The sequence below is a fragment of the Caretta caretta genome, chromosome 7, assembly GCF_965140235.1.
Source record: "Caretta caretta isolate rCarCar2 chromosome 7, rCarCar1.hap1, whole genome shotgun sequence".
Lineage (NCBI taxonomy): Eukaryota > Metazoa > Chordata > Testudines > Cheloniidae > Caretta > Caretta caretta.
The window spans coordinates 42,447,681-42,473,965 of record NC_134212.1 but is presented as its reverse complement, the minus strand read 5'-3'; the positions used below and the strand labels follow the sequence as shown (position 1 = coordinate 42,473,965).

Sequence of the window (26,285 nt, the reverse complement as noted above, 5' to 3'; positions counted from 1 at the left end):
CAACTAAGATCAGGGCTCCAGGGTGGTAAGTGCTGGACATACACATAAAAAGAGAGAGTCTGCTACAAAGAGTTTATAATGTCGCTTGACAAAGGTGGGGAGAAATGTATGATACATTGGCTCTTCTGCAATTACTAATCAACAACATTCATTTTTTAAGAAATAATACATTTCTTTTAGAGTTTAGACACACAGTCTCTTACACACATACCATGCATGCATGCACACACTTGCCTACACAGAGACACTTTTTCATACGCTTTTCCAGGGGCTGCCTAAATCACCCAGCTGGGAAGGGAGGAAGATGGACTGGAGGGGAAAAGATGGGGTAGGGTGGGGTGGAGGAGAGAGGATGGGGAGGGAAAGAGGCGAAGGATGAGAGCGGGGTGGAGGTGAGAGGGGGCAGTGAAGGAGAGAGGATTTTATTAGGATAATTGGGAGTTCAGATAATCAAGAGAGTAGCCTCTTGCCCCAGTCCCCCCAGCACTCTCCTTTGCAGTCATAAACAGCTGGACAGGGTATAGACCAGTGATACTCAGATCTCTTGGTTCAAGAGTCAAATCAGTGATGAGCATTACCCAAAAGAGCCACAGGAGTGTGAATTCAGTGTTTCGTTTATTATAGTACAATATGTTCGTATTTAAACAGTATGATGGGAAATACTTAGTTTTTCTTCATTATATTATACTATGTTACTAACCAATTCTAGTTGATAAAATAATAATACGTGGTTAGTCATATTGCTGTGAGAATAATATTTTACAACCAATATAATAATAACCAACTACAAATGGTTGTTAACATAGTAAAGGCATCCTGACTGGTTAATAATTAAATCACAGTGTTTCAATATTATATGCAGGAAAGAGCTGGAGGAAACGTATTAAAGAGCCACTTGCGGATTGTGAGCCTCAGTCTAAATTTCATGGTATAGACTTTCCTGTTGCCACTATGAAGTAATAGTAAGGCAGCAGACTCCCTATCACCCAGGCTCCTTCTGTGGCTGCTTGGGTCAGTGCATGCATACCCCAGCACTGGCTTCTGGAGGCTGCTGGGGACGGGGCATGGAGGTCACACTGAAGAAGGCGCTGGGTGGGCACCTCAGTGCTGCAACAGCCAGAGCTATGACACAAATTCCACAGGGGACGAGGAGGTTGGGGGAGAGATGTGCATGCCGCAGGGTGGCTAAGTGGGGCATTGCAGGCCGCCTGGGGTGTTGCATGTAGGCAGTTGTTTTGGGGGTGGGGACAAAAAGACTTTGGATAATGTGGAGGTTTGGATGGTAGGGTTTCAGATAAATGGCAGTATGCTGTATCTTGTTTTGGGGGCTATGAGGAAGAATGTGGTTTTAAAAAAATGTACATCTTATTTCCAGTATGCATTTGTCTAGCTTCAACTTCAAGCAATTGGATCATGTTATACCTTTCTCTGGTTAAGCGACATGCACAGGCTGCTTAGAACTTAAAAATGTAGTTTAAAAATATTGAAAAATGGCCTGAAAAATACAAATGAAATGGAACACAAACAATGTCGAGTAAGGTACAATTTCAAGATAAAGGATAAAGACCTGATATGATGATCAGATAGTAGTATTGCCGATTATAACCAGTGAAAGTGGTGAGTCAGGCCCAAAAAATCATGAGTGACTTAAATTATGAATCTATTTCCACATGTTAAGTATCCTCACACCTTCTTGTCAACTGTCTAATTGGGCCATCTTGATTATCATTACAAAAGTTTTTTTTCTCCTGCTAATAATAGCTCATCTTAATTGATTAGCCTCTCACAGTTTGTATGGCAACTTCCAACTTATCTGTGTGTGTGTGTGTGTATATCTTCTTCCTATATGTTCCATTCAGTGCATCTGATGAAGTGGGCTGTAGCCCACGAAAGCTTATGCTCTAATAAATTTGTTAGTCTCTAAGGTGCCACAAGTCCTCTTGTTTGCAGATACAGACTAACACAGCTGTTACTGTGTTACTCTGAAACCTTAAATTATGAGATATTTTTAAAATTTATTTTGGGTTCTTTTTATTTTCCCTCTGGTTTCTGAGCACATGCTTTGCATTTTCAAGCTTTTTTCATAGATTCATCGATACAAGGTCAGAAGGGACCATTATGATCATCTAGTCTGACCTCCTGCACAATGCAGGCCACAGAATTTCACCCACCCACTCCTGCGAAAAACCTCTCATCTATGTCTGAGCTATTGAAGTCCTCAAAGCTCCTTGAGTCTCCTTTCATAAGACAAGTTTTCCATTCCTCGGATCATCCTAGTAGCCCTTCTCTGAACCTGTTCCAGTTTGAATTCATCCTTCTTAAACATGGGAGACCAGAACTACACACAGTATTCCAGGTGAGGTCTCACCAGTGCCCCGTATAACGGTACTAAAACCTCCTTATCGCTACTGGAAATATCTCTCCTGATGCACCTCAAGACCACGTTTGCTTTTTTCACAGCCATATCACAATGGCGGCTCATAGTCATTCTATGATCAACCAATACTCCAAAGTCCTTCTCCTCCTCCATTACTTCTAATTGATGCATCCCAAGCTTATAACTAAAATGCTTGTTGTTAATCCCTAAATGCATGACCTTACACTTCTCACTAAATTTCATCCTATTACTATTACTCCAGTTCACAAGGTCATCCAGATCCTCCTGTATGATATTCCTGTCCTTCTCTAAATTGGCAATACCTCCCAGCTTTGTATCATCCACAAACTTTATTAGCACACTCCCATTTTTTGTGCCGAGGTCAGTAATAAAAAGATTAAATAAGATTGGTCCCAAAACCAATCCTTGAGGAACTCCACTGGTAAATTCCCTCCAGCCTGACAGTTCACCTTTCAGTAGAACCCATTGTAGTCCCCCCTTTAACCAATTCCTTATCCACCTTTCAATTTTCATATTGATCCCCATCTTTTCCAATTTAACTAATTCCCCATGTGGCACGGTATCAAACGCCTTACTGAAATCTAGGTAAATTAGATCCACTGCATTTCCTTTGTTTAAAAAATCTGTTACTTTCTCAAAGAAGGAGATCAGGTTGGTTTGGCATGATCTACCTTTTGTAAAATCATATTGTATTTTGTCCCATTTACCATTGACTTCAATGTCCTTTCTCCTTCAAAATTTTTTCCAAGACCTTGCATACTACAGATGTCAAATTAACAGGCCTATAGTTACCCAGATCACCTTTTTTCCCTTTCTTAAAAATAGGAACTATGTTAGCAATTCTCCAATCATACGGTACAACCCCTGAGTTTACAGATTCATTAAAAATTCTTGCTAATGGGCTTGCAATTTCGGGTGCCAATTCCTTTAATATTCTTGGATGAAGATTATTATCTGGGCCCGCCGATTTAGTCCCATTAAGCTGTTTGAATTTCGCTTCTACCTCAGATGTGGTAATATCTACCTCCATATCCTCATTCCCATTTGTCATGCTGCCATTATCCCTAAGATCCTCTTTGGCCTTATTAAAGACTGAGGCAAAGTATTTGTTTAGACATTGGACCATGCCTAGATTATCATTGACCTCCACTCCATCCTCAGTGTTTAGCGGTCCCACTTCTTCTTTCTTTGTTTTCTTCTTATTTATGTGGCTATAGAACCTTTTACTATTGGTTTTAATTCCCTTTGCAAGGTCCAACTCTACTTGACTTTTAGCCTGTCTCACTTTATCCCTACATGTTCTGACCTCAATAAGGTAGTTTTCCTTGCTGATCCCATGACTTTGAGGACTAGAACCCTATTTAACAAACCAAAGGCTTACACTTCCATTGAGTCTCTTGAATCCGAGAGCCGGAGATTTAAGAAAACACCAAATACTAAAGGAGTCACATTAACATTGTGAAAGCTGGCAACCCCGATGAGAGCCAGAGCAGGGAAAACCAATATTCTTCACACATAGATGTATGAGAACCAAGAAGCCTAAAGATACCATAGGCCTTCTAGATTATCACAGGGAGTATAACAAAATAGTAGAAAAGTTAATTGAAATATTTTGCCTGATTCTTGACTGTCAGTGATGGGATAATGTCTTTCCCAAAGGCACCACTTATTGGAGAGCATTGTGTGGCCTTGACACACGTATAAGTCTGGAAGAATATTGATTATGGAGCAATTTGAAAAACTCAAGTGTAATAAATCATCAGACCTTCTTGTTTCTGAAGGAAATAAAGTGCGACAAAGAAGTGGTAAAGAGATTCTCACACGGTTATTCAATGCAGCTTTGAAAATAGCAACTGTTCCTGAAGAATTTAGTGCCTGTGCCAGAGGGGTGGGGAGGGACCAGAGCCAAGAGGAACCCTGGGAATTACAAATTAGTGAACCTCATTTGTTTTCTAGGGAAATGTATTATTTAGCAGCATTTATATTTTGCTAACAGTCAGCCAGTCACAACTATGTATGAGTACAAATATGAAAACAAAGTGCTTGTCCTCAATAGCTTGCAATATAATTGATAGTGAATCTAACTAAAGGCAAAACACTACCACACTTGGAAAATTTAGTTTGATCGGGTCAAACTGACACATTACTTGCAATTGAAAACTATGCCCCTCTCTCTAGTTAATAAAATTGTAAAGGTCCAAAGAAGGTCAACAGAGATAGAAATACATATGAGACTGTAAAAAACAGAATTAATTAGCATTGAAGGGAGAGGAGAGGGAAAGTAGTTGAGGTTCTTTAAAGAACGGTGTATGTATAGTTAAAATCTCATCCATCCTCTCTTATGCTGGCACACTTGAACAAGGGGTCACTTGCTGAAATTAATGCTGGGTAAATTTAAAGCCAATAACAGGAAATAATTTTTCAGAGCTTGGAGTCAGCCTGTGGGATTCAGAGCTCCAGGAGATCAAACTCTCCTGCTGGAGCTAAATTTTAAAAGGAACTGGATAATTTGATGAGTGATAACTTTTATTAGGCTTGCTAAGACAAAAGTCATGAGCTCATAATTGCAGGGTTCAGGAAGAAATTCCTCCCCACACATCACACACATACACAATTGGCTAAGTGCATTATGGCTTTTTTACACACGCACCCCCCCCCCTTTTTTAAACTGAAGCATCAAGTTGGTGGCCACTGCTTGAGGCAGGACATGAGACTTGAAGCACCAGTTGTTATATCTTGTCTGCAAACCCTATGTTGCTTAATTTTTTTAAATTGGATTGTTTTCCTAACCTAGAAAAATAAACCACTTTGACATTTAAGTTTATTTCTGAGGATTTGAAACCATGCAACATATAATGATGGTATGAATTGAACATATCATTGGATATATGTTCAGTTACAATGACCTATCAGAAAATGATAGCTCAGTGGAAGCCAAGTTAGATTTTCCAAGCTTTGCAAAATCCTAACCTAAATTTTCAAAAGTGACTTAATTTGGGGTGCCTCATTGTTTTAATTTATTTTTCAAAAAATAAATCTTACTGTGGTCTGACTTTTGCAGAAGTGCTGAGCAGCTAACCTCTGAAATTCAGGACCCTGAACACTTACCTCTTATATAGCACTTTTCATCACTAGATCTCAAAGAGTTTTATAAATGAAGTCAGTGTTGTTATTCCCATTTTACAGATGGGGAAACCAAGGCACGGCTAGGCGTAGTAACTTGCACAAGGTCACCAAACAGGTCAGCAGCAGAGTCATGAATAGAACACAGGTCTCCTGACCTAAAATCCGGATTACTGAAGAATCTTGTCTTAAGTTAAAACGTTCAGTGGAGTGCACTGGTAAGTTCTAGATTTCAAACATGAAGGGCATGATTCTGATCTTGTTCACACCAGTTTTACACAATGGAGTTAGTGTAGATTTAGAATAGTGTAGGTGAGATCAGAATCAGGTCTCAATTTCCTAACAGAAGAAATGTAAAATGTAATGACAGACCAGTAAATGGTTTTCACAGCAGCCTCCATGTCCTCCAATGTCCCTTAGAAAGGAAACCTCATTTGACAATAAAATTAGGTAAGCAAACAAAACTTTTTCTATGATTATTCAGCGTGGTGTTCCATTGTATTATGAATTTTCAGACCTCAGGACCATAAATTAATTTTAGATTTATTTTCTTTATTCTTCCTGAATCAGAGAAGTGTTGACAGTTTCAGGTTCTTCGTCTCTCCATTATTTCAAAACAATTCATAGTTGTATTTGGTTTTTTTTATCAGTGTCTCTGAGAAGGATAAAACAAACATTAAGTACTCAAGGTTTAGTTGTGAACTCGGTGGACAGAGAAAAGGATGTAGCAATAATTGAGACATGAGATAAGAGACTGTATGAGAGTTTTAACTGATTTAGATGGATAGGAAACGCTGTAATATACAGATGTTATGAAGAAAGAAACAGCAAGATTTAGAAATAGCCTGTATGTGAAGGCCTAGAGAGAGAGGTCCAAGTCAAGATGACACCCAAACTATGGGCCTGAATGACAGGTAAATGGTGATGGTGTCCACAGTGATTGAGAGAGGAGATAGGTTAAAACCCCTGTTTTAGTCATGTTGAGCTTGAGCTGATGGCTAGACCTCTACTGAAGTTGTAATGTTCTAAACTCCTCAGAACTAGCTTAAAGCCAAAGAAAATTATAGAAATGTATATATAGTCTGAAGTCTATATTTAAAGGTACCTTTTGCAAAGCTGCCGTAGTGCTAACTGAATAGGCGAAAAGTCTTGGAGTAATAATGAATGAATCAGTGTTACTGGAAAAGATGAAAGCGAGAGTGTGAAGGAAATATTTCTGTACTAAGCATGTAGGAAAGTGCGAAAGTAAACATGGACTAGTGATGTATGGGCCACTTATTTAAACAGCATGTTTTTAATGTTGAAAAGGCACCTGTATTCAGTGATTATTTAACACTGTTTGGCAGGAGGAATTATCCTGACTAGTCAAGACAGATCTTTCCAAAACAATGTAGGAAATGTTACTGTAGATTCAGCAGTTCATCAGTGCTTCTGCAAATGGAGGCAATGTATTAAATGACAGAAGTTATGTCCCTTTCTGCATTGACTACCTACCTCTTGAGGTTGCACAGAGAATTGGCAATGTAGCTGTGCCTTGGCAGGACCACATAGCAACTAGAAGAGAAGACATTCTGTATTCCCATGATTAATGAAACAGTTATGTAAGACAAGGTTTGTCACCTTCAGTCCTTGGATGTGTGGATTAAAGGGGTAGGTAGAGCACTACTCCTGGGGGCATGCTACACCAAAAAATTAAATTCTGCACCAAAAAATAATAATAATAAATTCTGCACACAATATTTTAAAATTCTGCAAATTTTATTTGTCAAATAAATGTGGAGGCTCCATCATGGCATTGGGGAGCACAGGCCACTGGCTGCATGGAGGTGGGAGATCACTGTGCAGTTCCCCCTTCCCTCCCCCCAGACACTGACTCAGTGGTGAGGCTGCACCCAACCCTGACACAGCGCAAGGGCCGGGCCTGCCCCAGAAGCATCCTAGGGCCCTGCCCCTCCATGCTAGGTGTACCAGGTGTGGGCAGGCAGGCTCAGCAAGGCAGGATCCAAGTGTGGACAGGCTTAGTGGGTGGGGGGGAGGGATCCAGGTGTGGGTTGATAGAGTTCTGTGTGGGGCAATCTGGATGTGGGCATCTCAGTGGGGGATCTGGGTGCTGGGGGGATCTGGATGCACAGAGGCTTGTTGGGGGGGTTCTGAATGCAACGGTAAGGGGACTCTGCAGGGGGGTCCAGGTGAATGTGGTTGGCACTCAGCAGGATGAGGTCTGGGTGTGGGGGGGATAGAGCTCGGCAGGGGGAGTGTGGGTGTGGGGGGCTCAGTGGAGGGTCCAGATGCTGAGGAAGTGGGGCTCACTGGGGTGGGGATCCAGGTGCAGCTGGTTGGGGCTAGGTGAGGTGAGGATCCAGGTATGGGTGGCTCGTCAGGGTGGTCCAGGTGCAGAGGGAGTGGAGTTCATCGCGGGGGTTCTGAGTGCAAGTGGGGTGAGGCTCAGCAGGAGGGTCTAAGTATGAGGGTGTCTGGATGCATGGGGGTTGGGCAGATGGGGGAGCAGCTACCTGTAGAGGGATCCCTCCCCCTGGAGCTGAGAAGTGATGGGCGCAGGAAGCGGGTGTGGGGGGAGTGAATTTGTAGAGCTTCCTGCATCTGGGAGAGAAATCTGGGGGTGGGTCTGACCCAGCTCTGGATGCTGTGCAGGGGAAGAGGAAGTCCTGTCCTGTCAAGCCAGGACTAGCAGCTGGCACTGGGTAGGAGCCACCAGCCGGGTCTTCCCCAGTCCCACCCTCTGCCCCACGGTGATTTTACGTCTCTGCCGGCTGCCCTGGGCACTCGAAACATGCTGCTGGGGAGGGTCACATGTCTGCTCTTGTGGCTTCCCTTTGCTTCCCTATCAGAAAGACATTTTTCTGTGGGGAAGTAAAGAGATCTGCAGGGGACATAAATTCTGTGCGTTCACAGTGGCGCAGAATTCCCCCAGGAGTAGAGCAGGCAAACTTCTAAGAGAAACTTCCAACTAGAAGAAAGCACTTTTTAAAAAGTGAACATCTCTGATTATGCCAAGTGAGCCAATATGCCACATGATAGTTGGTCACATCCACTTTGTCAGATCACATAAGTGCTTCCAAAAAAAATCATAACTTTGTTAGTCTTAACAGATAAATGCATTCAAGGCAGTGGAATCTCAACAAGTTTAATGCACATGTAAGGTCATTATATTTGGGTTACAGTTCAGTTTTGTAGCTCATAGAGGTCTACGTTGAGTGTTTCTGTAGCTTTGATGTTAAACTCCATACCAATAGAAGCGCTTAGTTAATCCATTGACTAAGCGCTTCTATTGGTATGGAGCTTATCAAAGTTAATCTATTAACAATATGCTGCACAGCCTTATGTATTCAAAGGGGCTGAAGAGGTTGTGACTGTGATTTGGACATATTGGGAAGGAGGTCTCTTCAAACTTGTCTGGTTAAAATATCCTCTTAGCAATATCTAATAATGTGGCTTTATTATAATCTACTTCAGTTCTACGGTTGTGCTCTCAAAAAGTGCCCTTAAATTTTTACCATGCAAGTTTTGCACATTCAAATAGATGCATTAGCAAAAGTTGTAAGGGCAAATTTAGAGACTGGATTTGGGGTCACTTTGATTGAGGCACCTCATATTAGATTTTGGTTTTCTTATCTGCTTCAACCCAATTTTTTATTTTAGGATTTATATTTTCTTTTGTTCACCTAGATTTGTGCCACTGTTGTGAGCAATGGCTCCCTTCTTAAGGATATCTTTCAACTCATTTGAGCTGGGACCAGTGCAGAATGAAGGGGAGCAGCTGCAGCCCTTCTGCGCTATAAAGATGAAAGAAGCCTTGACAACAGGTACAGTAATGACTGACACATTTCTAGACTTGAATATGCTTTAGAAATTACATACTCTACACACGTGCTGTGGCAGGGCTGCAGGACTCAAGACTCAGTCCTGCAAGGTGCTGAGCGCTCTTGTCCTGATCCTGCAAAGCACTTAGGTGTGTTGGCTTCACTTAAAGAAAAGTGAGAAGTTCCATTGACTTCTGTGGAGTCCATGCTTTTGCTGGATGTGGTCCAGATTGCTCAGCACTTTGCAGGATCAAATCCTTCCTTATTAATTTCCTATTTCTCTACAAAAAAGAAATGTATGTGGCAAAACTTTCTAATTGTCCTATTTGCATAGGTTGTTGTGGTGACTAGCTAATGAGCTAACGTTTGCAAATCCTCTCTCTGCATGCTAATTGGTAAAATATGCTTACCTGAAAGTTTGGGGAGAACTGTGGTATACTGGAAGAGCACTCTACATTGCATTGGGATGAGAGCCCTTTTTCTCAAATGCAGGACAGTAAATAGCTGCAGTGTGTTAAATGAAATATATGTTAGTGGGAAATTTTGGTTTATCATCATCAGCAAGGGTTCTTGATAGGAATTAATTTGTATGGAGCTAATTATACTCCATGTGAACATGTCCCTGTGACATGTTAATGCAACACAAACAATAATAATTACCTATGCGGTGGGGGAAGACAAGTTCTTTGACCTTCATTTCAGAATTAAATTAGTACAGTATGGCTGTACTAAACAAAAAAGAATTAACATTTTTGAAGGATTTAGAGGCCTGTAGAAACTGTCTTCCTCTCACAAGAATTTAGGCCCATTTCTTCCTATGATATTTATCTAGTGGTTGCTCATAATAGCTGCATTGAGTGGGCAGTAAAATCATAGGAATTGCTATGCCATATCAGACCCAAGGGCCGTTATTCTATCTCTGACAGTTGCCAGCACTAGATGCCTCAGAGAAATAACAAGAAACACCACAGTAGGCAGATGTGGGATAATCTTCTCCACAATCTATAATCGGTAGAGATTGTCTTAAGACCTGACAAATGAGGTTTTACATCTCTCCCAAAAAATTGTTAGAATTAACTATAACTGAATATTCTTGCTACCTGCATAAATATCCAATCCTTTTTTGAATCTTGCTAAATCCTTGGCCTCAGTGATTTCCTGTCGCAAGTAAATTCCGCGTGCTGTGTGAAAGTGTTTCCTTCTCTCCGTTTTGAATGTCTTAACCATTCCAGTTCCTTGCACATCCCCTTGTTCCTGTTCTGTGACAGGAAGAACAGGCACTCCTGATTTTATCTACTTTTACCATGTCTCTTACTTGTTTCCTTTCTAAAATAAACAATCCCAATTTTTTCAATCTCTCTTCATGAGAGGTTTTTTCCCAGGCCTTTCATCAGTCTCATTGCTCTTCTCTGAAGCCTCTTGAACCTTGTTGGACTTTTTGGGGAGTTTTTTTGGAGATGCAGTGACTGGTTCTGCACAGAGTGTGGTCCTACACCGCTGCTCTGCTGTAGGGTCAAGTAACAACACACCAGGGTGGGGCAGTATGATGCTTTCTCGGGGTACCCAGAATTGAGAGTCACCTTGTTACCTTCCTGCCTCAGTAGAAGAGAGAGACTTCTTTGTGCTTAACTGGATGTTAGCTACCCAAACAATCTCCTCAGGGCTTTGCCAGCCCTTGTGTGCCTAGAATCATAGAATATCAGAGTTGGAAGGGACCTCAGGAGGTCATCTAGTCCAACCCCCAGCTCAAAGCAGGACCAATCCCCAACTAAATCATCCCAGCCAGCGCTTTGTCAAGCCTGACCTTAAAAACCTCTAAGGAAGGAGATTCTACCACCTTCCTAAGTAACCCATTCCAGTGCTTCACCACCCTCCTAGTGAAAAAGTTTTCCTAACATCCAACCTCAACCTCCCCCACTGCAACTTGAGACCATTACTCCTTGTTCTGTCATCTGCTACCACTGAGAACAGTCTAGATCCATCCTCTTCGGAACCCCCCTTCAGGTAGTTGAAAGCAGCTATCAAATCCCCCCTCATTCTTCTCTTTTACAGACTAAATAATCCCAGTTCCCTCAGCCTCTCCTCATAAGTCATGTGTTCCAGACCCCTAATCATTTTTGTTGCCCTTCGCTGGACTCTCTCCAATTTATCCACATTCTTCTTGTAGTGTGGGGCCCAAAACTGGACACAGTACTCCAGATGAGGCCTCACCAATGTCGAATAGAGGGGAACGATCACCTCCCTCGATCTGCTGGCAATGCCCCTACTTATACAGCCCAAAATGCCATTGGCCTTCTTGGCAACAAGGGCACACTGTTGACTCACATCCAGCTTCTCATCCACTGTAACCTCTAGGTCCTTTTCTGCAGAACTGCTGCCTAGCCATTCGGTCCCTAGTCTGTAGCGGTGCATGGGATTCTTCCGTCCTAAGTTCAGGACTCTGCACTTGTCCTTGTTGAACCTCATCCGATTTCTTTTGGCCCAATCCTCTAATTTGTCTAGGGCCCTCTGTATCCTATCCCTACCCTCCAGCGTATCTACCACTCCTCCCAGTTTAGTGTCATCTGCAAACTTGCTGCCGGTGCAGTCCACGCCATCCTCCAGATCATTAATGAAGATATTGAACAAAACCAGCCCCAGGACCGACCCTTGGGGCACTCTGCTTGATACCGGCTGCCAACTAGACATGGAACCATTGATCGCTACCCGTTGAGCCCGACAATCTAGCCAGTTTTCTATCAACCTTATAGTCCATTCATCCAGCCTATACTTCTTTAACTTGCTGGCAAGAACACTGTGGGAGACCGTATCAAAAGCTTTGTTAAAGTCAAGGAACAGCACATCCACTGCTTTCCCCTCATCCATAGAGCCAGTTATCTCGGCATAGAAAGCAATTAGGTTAGTCAGGCATGACTTGCCCTTGGTGAATCCATGCTGACTGTTCCTGATCACTTTCTTCTCCTCTAAGTGCTTCAGAATTGATTCCTTGAGGACCTGCTCCATGATTTTTCCAGGGACTGAGGTGAGGCTGACTGGCCTGCAGTTCCCCGGATCATCCTCCTTCCCTTTTTGAAAGATGGGCACTACATTAGCCTTTTTCCAGTCATCTGGGACCTCCCCCGATCGCCATGAGTTTTCAAAGATAATGGCCAATGGCTCTGCAATCACATCCGCCAACTCCTTTAGCACCCTCGGATGCAGCGCATCCAGCCCCCTGGACTTGTGTTCATCCAGCTTTTCTAAATAGTCTTTCTCCACAGAGGGCTGGTCACCTCCTCCCCATGCTGTGCTGCCCAGTGCAGCAATCTGGGGGCTGACCTTGTTTGTGAAGACAGAGGCAGAAAAAGCATTGAGTACATTAGCTTTTTCCACATCCTCTGTCACTAAGTTGCCTCCCTCATTCAGTAAGGGACCCGCACTTTCCTTGACTGACTTCTTGTTGCCAACATACCTGAAGAAACCCTTCTTGTTACTCTTAACATCCCTTGCTAGCTGCAACTCCAAGTGTGATTTGGCCTTCCTGATTTCACTCCTGCATGAATGAGCAATATTTTTATACTCCTCCCTGATCATTTGTCCAACCTTCCACTTCTTGTAAGCTTCTTTTTTGTGTTTAAGATCAGCAAGGATTTCACTGTTAAGCCAAGCTGGTCACCTGCCATATTTACTATTCTTTCTACACATCTGCAACCTCAATAAGGATTCTTTAAAATACAGCCAGCTCTCCTGGACTCCTTTCCCCCTCATGTTATTCTCCTAGGGGATCCTGCCCATCAGTTCCCTGAGGGAGTCAAAGTCTGCTTTTCTGAAGTCCAGGGTCCGTATTCTGCTGCTCTCCTTTCTTCCTTGTGTCAGGATCCTGAACTCAACCATCTCATGGTCACTGCCTCCCAAGTTCCAATCCACTTTTGCTTCCCCTACTAATTCTTTCCGGTTTGTGAGCAGCAGGTCAAGAAGAGCTCTCCCCTAGTTGGTTCCTCCAGCACTTGCACTAGGAAATTGTCCCCTACATCTTCCAAAAACTTCCTGGATTGTCTGTGCACTGCTGTATTGCTCTTCCAGCAGATATCAGGGTGATGGAAGTCTCCCATGACAACCAGGGCCTAGATGCATGCCAGTCCCCAAACCCTCTTGAAACATTCCCCTGTATGGCCAGCACTTAGCCACTGGACACACTCAGAAATTCCCAGGTAAGCTGTCCTCCAAGGAAGCAGTACACACATGAGTACACACACTTTGATTCAACTATAATATTACACCATAGAGAGATACTTATAGTGAAAACAATCATAAGTTTATTATCAAAAGGCTAACATTTAGTGAGTAAGGATAATGATGGAAACAGAAACACACTTCATAGAGTCCCAACTTAACTTCATCAGGCTAAAACCTTTGTCTAAAGTAGTTTTTCAGCTAAAGTAATCTCTCAGCGTCTCCAGCCAGCCTGGCTGGGATCCCTCTCTCATGAATTGAAAAAGCACTGACCTTTTTGCTTTCTCAGTGAAGGACAAAAAGGTGTCCTTTTTGCCTTCCCCTTGTATCTGCAAAGTTCATTGTTTTTGTCTCCAGAGTCAGAATGACAATTGTGGTTTATTCCCATGTGTGCTGACTCCATGTTGCCTTCACATCCTCATGTTGCTGTTCCCATCCACTCCATGTCATATGCAAACAGGCTTCCATTGTGTTAGCTTACAAGGCAGACGTAACCATCCTTTATCTTGTCAAAACCTGCTTGTTAAGCCTGTATTGATTCAGTCTTTCAAACGTGTGTGTGTGTGTGTGTGTGTACACATATACACAGCTCTGTAAATATCAATCCTACATACATCTCTCAATGATTATGAGGATCAGTATGACATAAGCTTTTAGTAGAGACCTCATTTGATGGTCTTTGCTTCATAGTATTTGTGCAATGTGGTGGGTGTAGTGAGTTTGTCAAGCCAGTCAGAAGTTACTGTTACAGAACAATGAACCCTTTTGTCAGTTGGCTTTGAGTGGTTCTTAGGGTCACAGGCAGTAAGGTGACTCAGAACAACATCCAGCAACCTCTCTTTGAAAATCCTGTTTTAATGGGGTTGGAAAAAAGAGGCTCACCAGGGGGGTTGAGAGCCTCCTGTCAGGTGGGTGCGAACCTGCACACCCTCTCTTCATTGTGTGCCCTCCCCCCCCTCCCCCCGTTAGCTGTAGCCCTTGTCAGGTGGGTCTTCAGTGGCTCAGCCCTCTGGCCGAGTCACACAGAGTCAATATGCATGAACACGAAAACTTTGCCTTGTCCTTGAATCCTATGCTGCCACCACCAAGCGTGTTAAAGAAAGAACAGGGAAAGAGCCCACTTGGAGATGTCTTCCCCCCAAAATATCCCCTCAAGCCCTACACCCCCTTTCCTGGGGAAGGCTTGATAAAAATTCTCACCAATTTGCATAGGTGAACACAGACCCAAACCCTTGGATCTTAAGAACAATGAAAAAGCAATCAGGATCTTAGAAGAAGAATTTTAATTAAAGAAAAAGTAAAAGAATCACCTCTGTAAAATCAGGAAGGTAAATACCTTGCAGGGTAATCAGATTCAAAACATAGAGAATCCCTCTAGGCAAAACCTTAAGTTACAAAAAGACACAGAAACAGGAATTTACATTCCATTCAGCACAGCTTATTTACCAGCCATTTGAACAAAAGGAAATCTAATGCATTTCTAGCTAGATTACTTACTAACTGAACAGAAGTTCTGAAGAGCATTCCTGACCTGGTCCCAGCAAAAGCATCACACAGACAGACAGACCCTTTGTTTCCCCCCCAACCTCCAGCTTTGAAAGTAACTTGTCTCCTCATTGGTCATTTTGGTCAGGTGCCAGTGAGGTTATTCTAGCTTCTTAAACCTTTACAGGTGAAAGGGTTTTGTCTCTGAGCAGGAGGGATTTTATAGTTCTGTATACAGAAAGGTGGTTACCCGTCCCTTTATATTTATGACAGATGCATATATTTCTCTTTATATTGAATTATAGAATCATAGAATATCAGGGTTGGAAGGGACCCCAGGAGGTCATCTAGTCCAACCCCCAGCTCAAAGCAGGACCAATCCCCAACTAAATCATCCCAGCCAGGGCTTCGTGAAGCTTGACCTTAAAAACTTCTAAGGAAGGAGATTCTACCACCTTCCTAAGTAACCCATTCCAGTGCTTCACCACCCTCCTAGTGAAAAAGTTTTTCCTAATATCCAACCTAAACCTCCCCCACTGCAACTTGAGACCATTACTCCTTGTTCTGTCATCTGCTACCACTGAGAACAGTCTAGATCCATCCTCTTCGGAACCCCCTTTCAGGTAGTTGAAAGCAGCTATCAAATCCCCCCTTATTCTTCTCTTCCGCAGACTAAACAATCCCAGTTCTCTCAGCCTCTCCTCATAAGTCATGTGTTCCAGTCCCCTAATGATTTTTGTTGCTCTCCGCTGGACGCTTTCCAATTTTTCCACGTTCTTCTTGTAGTGTGGGGCCCAAAACTGGACACAGTACTCCAGATGAGGCCTCACCAATGTTGAATAGAGGGGAACGATCACGTCCCTCGATTTGCTGGCAATGCCCCTACTTGCACAGCCCAAAATGCCATTGGCCTTCTTAGCAACAAGGGCACGCTGTTGACTCATATCCAGCTTCTCATCCACTGTAACCCCTATGGGGTTGAAGGTTCTCTCCATTAATGTTCTTTTTCTGATGTTCCAGGGGCAACGTTCTATAGTACTGTGCTTTCTGATGACAACATTCAGTTTTTAACAATCAGATGACTAGGCCGGTCTACTGGATGTGCCATGTAGAAGACCTGGTCTTGATGGCCAGTTTCTTATTGCCCAGTGCAGCAGAAACTTCAGGCAATGGTGAGATAGCATGCTCATCCCATAGACTATAGGGAGTGTCTTATGGTTGAACACAAACCCTTACAACTAATTAGTAGAACCATGTATATCGCCAGTTAGTCATTCCTATCTTTCGTTTGAAAGATGACAGTGATGTTGGAGAAGAAAAACATGGGTATGAGAAGATCCTTTAGGATTATAATAAAAGTTCTGTCTAACTTAGGGCTTTCTATAGTTACTCTCACCATATGTTTATCTAAAAACCTTCATAGTAGCTATAGAGAGTGCAGAGTTCTGGAAAGAACGTTTGATTAATTGAAACCTTTGCTGTGATTAGCTGTCTACAAGACTCTTCAAATTCCAGGTAAAAGCTTTTGAATACAAGTAAAGGGAGAAAAAACAGAAGGTCATAACAAAATGCAGGAGATATTCAGGTGGCTGTTTGTGAACATTTTGAGAATGCCTTTTGGCAAGCAGACTTAAGCTTACTTGTCAAAGCTGTAATTTGTAATGCTGTTCTTGGCAGGCATTCCCTAATAAAGAAATACTAAGATGTTATTCTTTACTGCTGTTTGGACAGCTCATCACAATGAGCAGAGTGCATCAAACTAACTGTTATTGAATTAATATAAACTTAACTTGGAATTCATGCTTCAGAAAGGTGTTTAGATAATAAGGGCCCAATCCTTCCCTCGGAGTAAACAGGACTTCTACCAGTTACTTTGATGGGAGGAAGATCATGGCCTAACTTCTTTGGGTATGGGTTGTGCTCTTGTTCTGGTTTGTACAGCATTAGCACAGGAGAATCCCAGTCTGTGACTAAGACTTCTCTGCACCATGGTAATACAAATAATAATAATAATAATTGAAGTCCATGCATGCTGTACAGGAGGAGGGAGGACTTGCAATACTTTGAAAGCTGTAGAAATCATGACTGATCAGACCACAGTACTGTTATGGGTGACTTTTCCCTATGCTGCTTCTAAATAGAACTGTGAGAAGAATGCCAGAATAGGTTAGGAAACTAGTTAATGAGATTTTTCAGCTTCAGGCCACCAGTTGGAATTCAAACTAGGCCAGCATTAAACATCTCTTAATTTGTCATGTAGGGTGGATGCCTGACATGAGAAGCTGGTGATCTAATCCCCATCACACAATAAACTAACGCCTTCTGGGCATTTTCAGCAAACAGTCTAAAGACTGAACTGCATGTCCATGGACACTGAACTACCGTCTGATATAGCTCTTCCCTCTAGATCCAAGTTGATGCGCGTTAGCACTTTCACTGCTGGTGGCTGTGCTATAACTGATATGTGAATAAACATAACTCTCAAGGATCAGAGAGTTTACCAATGTTGGAATATTTTAGTGCTTTCCTGGGTGGCAACCACAACCTCATGCTTTCTGAGGTTCTCTCCTGCTTATGATTTCATAGTGAGGGTCATCTCAATATTGTTGTTTTTCCATTTAAAGTCAAATCAGATATTGTCCTATGTAGAGCCATCACTTATCACTTACCTCACTTTCTGTGCCGTTTTCAGAGAGGGGGAAAACTTTGGTTCAGAGGAAACCCACCATGTACCCAGAATGGAAATCTTCCTTTGATGCCCACATCTATGAAGGACGTGTCATTCAAATTGTTCTCATGAAGGCAGCAGAAGACCCACTGTCCGAGGTGACCGTAGGGGTATCAGTCTTGGCAGAGAGATGCAAGAAGGGCAACGGCAAAGCAGAGTTCTGGGTAAGTGTGAAGATGAATCCATTCAAAATCACTCATTTGTGTTTTTTGTCTTGTTTGATTTCACTCAAGCTGAACAGACATGCCATTTCACTTTTAAAATATGAGTGTTTGCTCCCTTTTGACATGCATGGCAGTCTAACTAAGACAGTTATTTTAGAATGGCTAATGAGGTAAATAATGGAATATCAGTGTCCGTGAAGTTGATAGTAAAATCCTAGGCTTCAGTGTCTAAAAATAATGACCCATATCACACTCAGAATTTATCTTAAAAAGTACCACAGACTGAGTGTGATCAGCATATATGTTAATAGAGTTGGATTATCACAATTAACCTGTATATGATAAAAAGTGAAGCTAATTCTAAGTCTCTTTAATTTTGTATTTTGCTTTTCAAAAATAATGTCTACTTGTGCTGGAACAAGTTGTTTCCTTCCTTCCTGACCCCCTGCTATTCTATCATCCTTTATTGCCCTCATGTCCTGTGACATATGTGAAGAGTTCTGTTTACAAATGCAATTTTGAATGCCTTGTTTCTAAACAAAAGCTCACTGTTGCAATTCACTGTTGCAATGATTATCATTTTGTCTCTGCTATTTACATGGCAAATGATTTGTAAACTTATTAAAACTTCCCCATTAAATAAATAAATTTAAATTTTTAAAAAGTGTTTGGATTCACTGTCTCATCTTGCTCTTGAGTGAAGAGCAGCTGCGTCTTACAGGATGAGGGTCTGGTTTATCTCAAAAGGTTAAATGTTTTCTCAGTAGTCCTGTGGTCTCCATATATATTATTTTACTAAATGAGTTCTCCCATAAAACCTTAACTCAAGCATAGAAAAATAACAAAGTAGGGGAACCTTGTGTTTAAAATGGCTTCAAGTTAGGCAATATAAAATTTATCAAAACTTTCATAGTTGCTTCATGACATTTAACAAATTTCCTAAGCACAGTTCTGAGTTTGAGTTAATCATTTTGGAAATGATTCTGGGTAGACACTGAAAACCTCAAGTGACAAAAAGATGGAAACATTCAAAATTATGTTTTCAATAGAAATGGGATCAGAACCCCGGATCTGAACATCGAAAACTCTGGTGAAGTTCAGATCAGAATTCAAACTTTTCAGCCTGGGTCCAACTCTAATATTTAATATATTGATGCTTTCATTTGATTAATTTGACTTAATTGATTTTTCATTAAGTAAAATCCCAACTATGTCATATTACAAAACCGCTTCCCCTTCTACATTTTCATAGCTTCATACGTTGGAAGTGAACAAGGAAATATTTTAAATGCATTTGTGATTTCCCTTTTTTCCTCATTTACTGAGGTAGATTAGACCCTAGTCCCATAATACAGAGTTTCTGTATCTCTCAAGGTCAAGATGAGTGAGCAGCATCCAACAGAATTTTTTGGTATTTTGAAGAGCTTGTTCTCATTACTTACAGCAGTGGCATATAATCCATGTTTAAAACATTAGAGGGTCTCCGCATATTAAATCAGCCGTTCAGAAATACATGCTTAATAATGCAGAGTCTATAAGCAGAGGGAAATGCTTATGCTTGCCATAATTTGGATGGGAACTCTCCATTTATATGGTTGGGGGCACCAAATTATGATCATACCCAGTAAGAAAGTATAGATTGCACCCAATATGCATGAAAGGGTAGAAGTGGACCTCGGAGAGCTCTACCGGAAGGCTGCTGTGTCTGATAAAACAGGAACCTGTCTCTCTCTGCCTGTGAGAGACAAGATACGTGAGGTAAGCTTTTATTGGCCCAACTTTTGGTGGTGGAAGGGACAAGCTTTTATGCTTCACACAGCTCTCCTTCAGGTCTGAGGAAGGTAACCAGTTCGTCTAAGCTAATTACAAAGTGGGACAGATAGTTAAGCATAAGGGGTGCACGCATGCGGTAGGAGTCCACTTAAAATGAAGTGGGCAATTAAGAGTTAACGGGCAGTAGAGTGTCTTACAAATTGTGGTAAAGAGCCATAAAACCAGCGTCTTTAAGTCTGTGGTTTTTAGTTTCTAGCAGAGTTATGAATTTAAGTTCCAATGCTTGTCTTTTGAAGGTATTATACAGGTTTCGTTTGAGGAAAGGACTGAGAGGTCAGTATGTTGCATTGTGAAAAGTGTTTGTCCATGGGTGATATTGTGTTTTTGTCTTTTATCATTTCTCTGTGTGAGTTTATTCAAGAGCATAGTGATTGTCCGCTTTCATCCACCTAGCTGTCATGGGGGCCTTTGATGCACTGGATGAGGTGCACCACAGGTTGCAATAGGTATGTGTGGGGCCTGTTGATCTTGAAAGATGTGCTGTGGATTGATCATCGTAGCAGTGGAGAGATGTCTACAGGTTTTGTATCTGCTGCTCTGGCAGGCTCTCGTGCCACTTTTAATTAGTGTGTCCTGTTCTGCCGGTAGCTTTCTTGTAATGATGACCTTGGTGAAGTTGGGGGGTTGTTTGAAGTCCAGAAGTGTGGGAAGTGGGATATGGTCCCCATCAGGTATGGGTTGTAATTGTTTGATGTTACCCCATATGGATTCTAGTGTGGGGTGGTAGGTGACAAATAGGGGTTTGCAATCAGTGAGGTTTTTTTATTTATTGAAGCAGGTTCTCTCAGGGCATTTGGATGGTCTGTTCCATGATGTGATCTACTTCTCTGTGGAGAGAAGTGAAGGCAGTTTTAGTGTTCAGTGAAGGCAGTTTTAAGTGCATTTAGTGTATCCCAGACTTCCTCTTTGGAGCAAATTCTGCAGTATCTGAGTGCCTGGCTGTAGATAACCATTTTCTTGGTGTGTCTGGGGTGGTTACTGGATCTGAGGAGGGAAGTGTGGTGATCCATGAGTTTCCTGTATATAGTCAATTATAGGGTTCCATTTTTGAAGCTGCTGTTGGTGTCCAGGATGTCAGTACTAGTGTGGGAGTGTTCTAGAGTGAGTTTGATGGATGCATGGTGGTGGTTAGATTTCCATCACAACTTCATGAGGGAGCTTAGGCCATCTGTCCAGAGGATGAAGAAATCATTAATGTATCTCAGGCATATCTTTGTTTTATGGTGCATTTTTCCAGAAATTCTTCCTTGAGGTGGCCGTTGAAGAGGTTGGCAGACTGGGGAGCCATCCTAATACCCAAGGCTGTTCCTGTGGTTTGGACAAACTGTTGTTAAATGTGAAGGATGAAATGGATGAGTTTGGTGATGTTTGTTGAGAGTGGATTTCTGAGCACTGTACATTATCTTTTAGGTATTTGAGGCAGGCAGTGATACCGGCATGGTGAGGGATACTGGTGTATAGGGAGATGACATCTATGTTGGCAAGGATGGTGTTCTGGGGGAGGTTGATGGAGTTTCTGGAGGAAGTTGATAGTGTCTTGGAGGAAGCTGGCCTTTTGTGGTGAGTGGTTTGAGGATGGTTTTGTGCATCCTGATATTTCTTTAGTAAAAGTGCCATTGCGAGATATGGGTCTGCCTGGTTTCCCTTGTTTGTGTATCTTGGGACGCAAGTAGAATGTTCCTTAGGTGGATCATGGGGGATGAGATGGTAGTTTTTCTGAGAGATGTTTGGGGAAGGATTTGATGGCGTCTTTAAATTCCTGTGTAAATTGTGGTGTGGGGTGGTCTTTGAGTTCTTTATAGAAGGTGGGGTCAGAGAGAGTCTGTTGGCCTCATTGGCATAGCCATCTGATTAAGGACTACAGTGGTGCCCAATTTGTGTGCTGATTAGATCACTGTGTGCTGGTTGAATTTCAGGGATGGTATAGCTGTTCTTTGAGTGGTGGAGAGATGGTGGTGAATGTGATGTTCTGTTGAGGATTTCAGTCGATTTTTTTTTTGTTCCTGAAGCAGTCAATGTAATGATCCAGTCTGTGCTTTCGTCCGCTGTGGGAGGGTTCTTTTTTTGTGACTATCTGTGGGGATGAGGTAGTTGTGTTGGGGGGGTGTCGTCTTTGTTCTGAAAGAAGTCCTTGAGGCAGAGCCGGCAGAGGAATGTCTGTAGTTCTCCACATGTTAGTATGGTATCCAGTTTAGAAGACATTCAGTTCCTTGGAGAGTACAGATAGTTCAGTTCCAGTTCGGGGTAGTCTTGATAGATTGATGATTTCAGGGTGGAGTGTGATATCCATGTGGCAGGTCTCTGCCTTTCACAACATGTTATTCTGACGTTTAAAGCTTGCATCAAAGCAATTAGGTTTTCCCAGAACTCAAATACTCAAGGAGGGAGCGTACCACTGGGTGTCTTTGGGGGGGGACAAACAAGTGCCAGCTTGCACAGTGAGTTCTAGAGCCCTCCTGCCAGTGCATGGCAGGATGGCTCAGGACAGTTGGTGGAGAACAATAGTGGGGAGTGCTCTTGTTGCTGCTCTGAAGAGGAGTGAGTGGTGTGCATCATTTCTTAGTTTGTGCAACACACTGCAGTATATGCGCTTAAAGGCAGAGGGTTGGGAAGGTGGTCTGGTTACATCCATAAGCAACAAACCATTCCCCCTTTGGGAAGCAGATGTGGTGGCTTCATGGGCCCCTCTTAGCCCTTTCTGAATGCTATTTATATAGGCCCAGGGGGTTGTTACGTGTATCTGTTGGGTACAGGAAGGCCTTTTGCAGCTTCTACAAGTACGTTTCTGTAGCACAGAGCAGGATTTGGCTCTCAGCAGATTCCAATCAGTGTGGCAACAAGTATTTTAACTGCACCCAGTAATACAGGCACAGCAAAATCTAAATGGTGCAACACAGGATATTTCACCACTGGCTGAGGCTTGATTGTATTGCTCCACTAATGTTCTGAAAATGGATGCCGCTGCACTCAGCGGCCTCTCCTCACTTTGCTGAAGGGGAGAGAGAGAGCCTTAACCATTAGGTTCTTCCCCAACCCAGACTGACCATCCAGAAAAACAGTAGAGGCCAGTGAAGAGCAATGAAAAGGAAAATGACATTCCTGACCATGTCTTCGTGTGTGTTTGCACTGTACTGAGCACTGTTCAGGCCCTGATATTGGTTGTGGATTTTGGACACTGCCATACCATAAGTAGTAGTAAATGATAACATGGGAAACGGGGTGAGGAGAGAGAGAGAGTTGTCTAGAGTGTGAGTCCAAGATGGCATGTTAATCCATTGATGCAAGATACACAGTGCTACACACCCAATATGGTAGCAATATGCACTTTAAACTTAGAGGTATATAAGATAATGGGCCAAACAGGTTTTAGAGGACAACTTTATTAAAACATGCTTAATTCTAATTTCATTTACATATATTGCTGGGTTACAATATTAGAGGATTTGTTCACCCTTTGTATTCCAATGTAACACTTTCAAACTTTGCACAGTGACCTTGGGTTCCCTGCAGTTCTTCAGACCTGCATGTTTTGTTTTTTGGAAGTTAAAAATAAGAAAAAGGGTGAATTTGAGCGCAGGTGAATGGTGCTTTATAGACAGCATTGTAGACTGAAGTCTTCTATTACCATGCAACAGGTACAGTGCAGGCAGCAGCTGTGCAAGCTTCCTCCATATTGCTTCAATCCTGACCTGAAGGGACCATATCTAGGGATGAGAAGGTAGTTCAGTCTCCACAGATCTGTCTTAGGTCTGCCTGCAGAGACTGCCAACTAATAGGAGTTGCCGTGTGAATCCTTGTCCACCACTAACTTTATATAGACCACCAAACATTCATCACATGGTAATGACTTTTGGTCATTAACAATCATCGTCTGACTTTAACCAGTGACCTAGGCATGAAAAACTCTATTCTCCCACTACATTTCCTTCTACCATCCAGCTCCCTAGTGATCCTTATGTGATGCCTGGCCCTGATATAACAGAGGAGAAAGTCAGAAATGCAATCCAGGAAATGAAGAGTGGTAAGATAGTGGGACCTGATGAAGTGATGGTGGGCTTGATGAAAGTCTTGGGCAAGAGAGAGAGAAAATAGATTGGTTAAAATCATATGGCAAGACAAGAGAATTCCTGAAGACAGGTGCCAGGTTATGCTGGTCCTAATACATAAGAAGGGAAGCATCCATGAACATAGAAACTATTGATGGATAAAGCTGTTGTTGTACGGGATGAAGATACTGGAAGGTATCCTGGACGCGAGGGATAGGAGAATGATGGAACCCCTCACTGAACAAAAAAAGTTCGGCTTTAGGAAAGGATGAGGTACCATCTTTGTAATTCAGCAAGGGATAGAAAAGCAGTTAGAGTACCAACAGGATGTACTTTTATTGACCCAGAAGAATGCTCACACCAGCCTTAGGTTTAATAACTATGGTGCATGCTCTGTATAGATGACTTAAAAGAGTGATCTGAACATGTTTTGGAAAAACAAGTCTCTGAAGTTTGTCACACTGCACCGGGGTTGTCCCTAACTCCTCTGCTGCTTATCGTATTGGTGGCCTATGTCAGCAGGAAGATCAGTGTAAATCAAAATTAAGAAAATAAAAAAGTAACCACTCAGTCAGTTGTCTTGATTACAGCAGAAACAAAATAAAAAAACTCAACACTTCGACCGTATTGCATGGTCTGGCTGACACTGGTTCATCAAAGCAATGAAAGAGGCAAGAAGAGATAAAAAGAAATAAAGTTGTCATTGTCACTGCAATGAAATACAAGGGGTATGGAGAAATATCCCTGTTTCCAAAGTCATTATCCTGTAATTTTACTTAAATGACACTTTCTAATTCTATTGAAAAATATCAATTAAACTAAATCACTGCAATTATCTTATCAACCCAATAATTCACTGTTGGTATCTTTCCTCTCACAGCTTGACTTACAACCTCAAGGGAAGGTATTGATGGCTGTGCAATATCTTCTAGAAGATGCAGGTAAAGTAAACTTTTTATTTTTGTCAAGAACCAACATTTGTAACATTTTTCTTATATTTTGTTTTCTACGAATGAAATTACATTGTGGAAAGTGCATTCTTCCAGAAAAATTGTACTCTGTGGAATTTTCTAATGTATGAAGTTATGCCTTTGTAATTCCATCACTTTATGCAAAACCAGTCTTGGGTGCATATCTAATGTATCTATCTCAGATACTTATATAGCCTCCACTGCTGTAGCATTTAAGCACCTCACAATCTTTAATGTATCTTGGCTGACAACATCCCTGTGAGGTAAGGAAGTGCTGTTCTCTCCATTTTATAGTCAGGGAATTGAAGTACAGAGAGGTTAAGTGACTTGTCCACAGTCACACAGGAAGTTTGTGGTGGAACAAGGAATTGGACACGCATCTTCCAAGTCCCAGGCTAGTGTCCTAACCACTGAAACTAAAAACCGTATGACTGAATGAAATAATTAAATGTGTGTCAGCAAGTGAATAATGTCAGTGCTGTACCATTTTATTTTAAATGCTGTAAATTTTGTATATATGAGAAGGAATGAATATAGTGTATAGAGGGAAAACTAGGGGTCATGGGATACAATGAAGAAAGGGGACATTTAAGCTGAATAATGGGGAAAATGTCTTGACAGCCTGTAGAATAACTTCCTAGAGGAAGTGGTAGAAACCCCATCTGAGTTTTAAACTCCAGACTGAACAGTGTGCTTTTAAGTATGCTCAGGGAACAGTCCTACACTGTCAGAGAGATGAACTGAATTACTTACCACTGACAGCTCTCGTCTGTCTCTGTCTTCTATGGTTTTATACTGTGTGTCCAGTAAATTAGAAGCCATAGCACTATGACCCACTCTGTCTCCAAAATAATTGTGCCTATTCGGAAATGGCAAAAAGATTCATATCATGGTTGGAATGAAACTCTGCTTGTTTCATTTTTACCCACACACCTAAGACTAGAAGAGTTTAATATCGTTTGCATTTCATTTCAAAATATTTGCACAACACTAATTAGGACCCTTTCACCTCCAGATCACCAGTTCATATCCAGTCTAGTTTGGAAATACTTTGCCACCTGCTGATTGTTTAATCTATACAAATTGAGCTGATGGACTCAGCCCAGATCTGTTGCTATTAGACAAGTGTTGACATTTAAAAAATCAGACCCTAGTTAGCAGTAACACTTGTTGGCATTTCCAACAGAGGAACAAAGAACTAAAGGGACTATAAAGACTGGGTTGAAACACATTCATGGGGGAATGATGGGGCAGGAAGACTGTACTCTTGTTACATGTGGTGTAACTATTCTATGGATAAGACATACAAGCTTCTTTCTCCAGGGCTCCCCATCTGGCAGTTCTCCCTGCACTTGTGACTCTATGCACTCCCCGCTCGTGGCCCCATAAAGTCCAAATATCTCTTTATCAACTTCCTCCTGGAACTGGAATCTGGACTGGAGGGTGGGTGGTATCTCCACAAGTGTTGGGTCTTTTTCTGGTCTCTCAACAATGCATTCATTCA

General features: G+C 42.0%; 1 protein-coding gene across 5 annotated transcripts in view; it reads left to right on the top strand.

The window, feature by feature from the left end:
* PRKCD (protein kinase C delta) overlaps nucleotides 1-26,285 on the top strand; it is a 130,499-nt gene that overhangs the window by 67,168 nt on the left and 37,046 nt on the right. For 4 of the 5 annotated variants that reach the window (XM_048856172.2, XM_048856173.2, XM_048856170.2 and 1 more), the window contains exons 2-4: nucleotides 9,209-9,345; nucleotides 17,732-17,931; nucleotides 24,691-24,751. In XM_048856172.2, the coding sequence (XP_048712129.1) occupies nucleotides 9,231-9,345; nucleotides 17,732-17,931; nucleotides 24,691-24,751 (376 nt within the window). In that variant the 5' untranslated portion in view covers nucleotides 9,209-9,230. Of the gene's footprint in view, nucleotides 1-9,208; nucleotides 9,346-16,102; nucleotides 16,212-17,731; nucleotides 17,932-24,690; nucleotides 24,752-26,285 lie in introns of those variants that run through there. The other variant, XM_048856174.2, reaches the window with a different exon arrangement.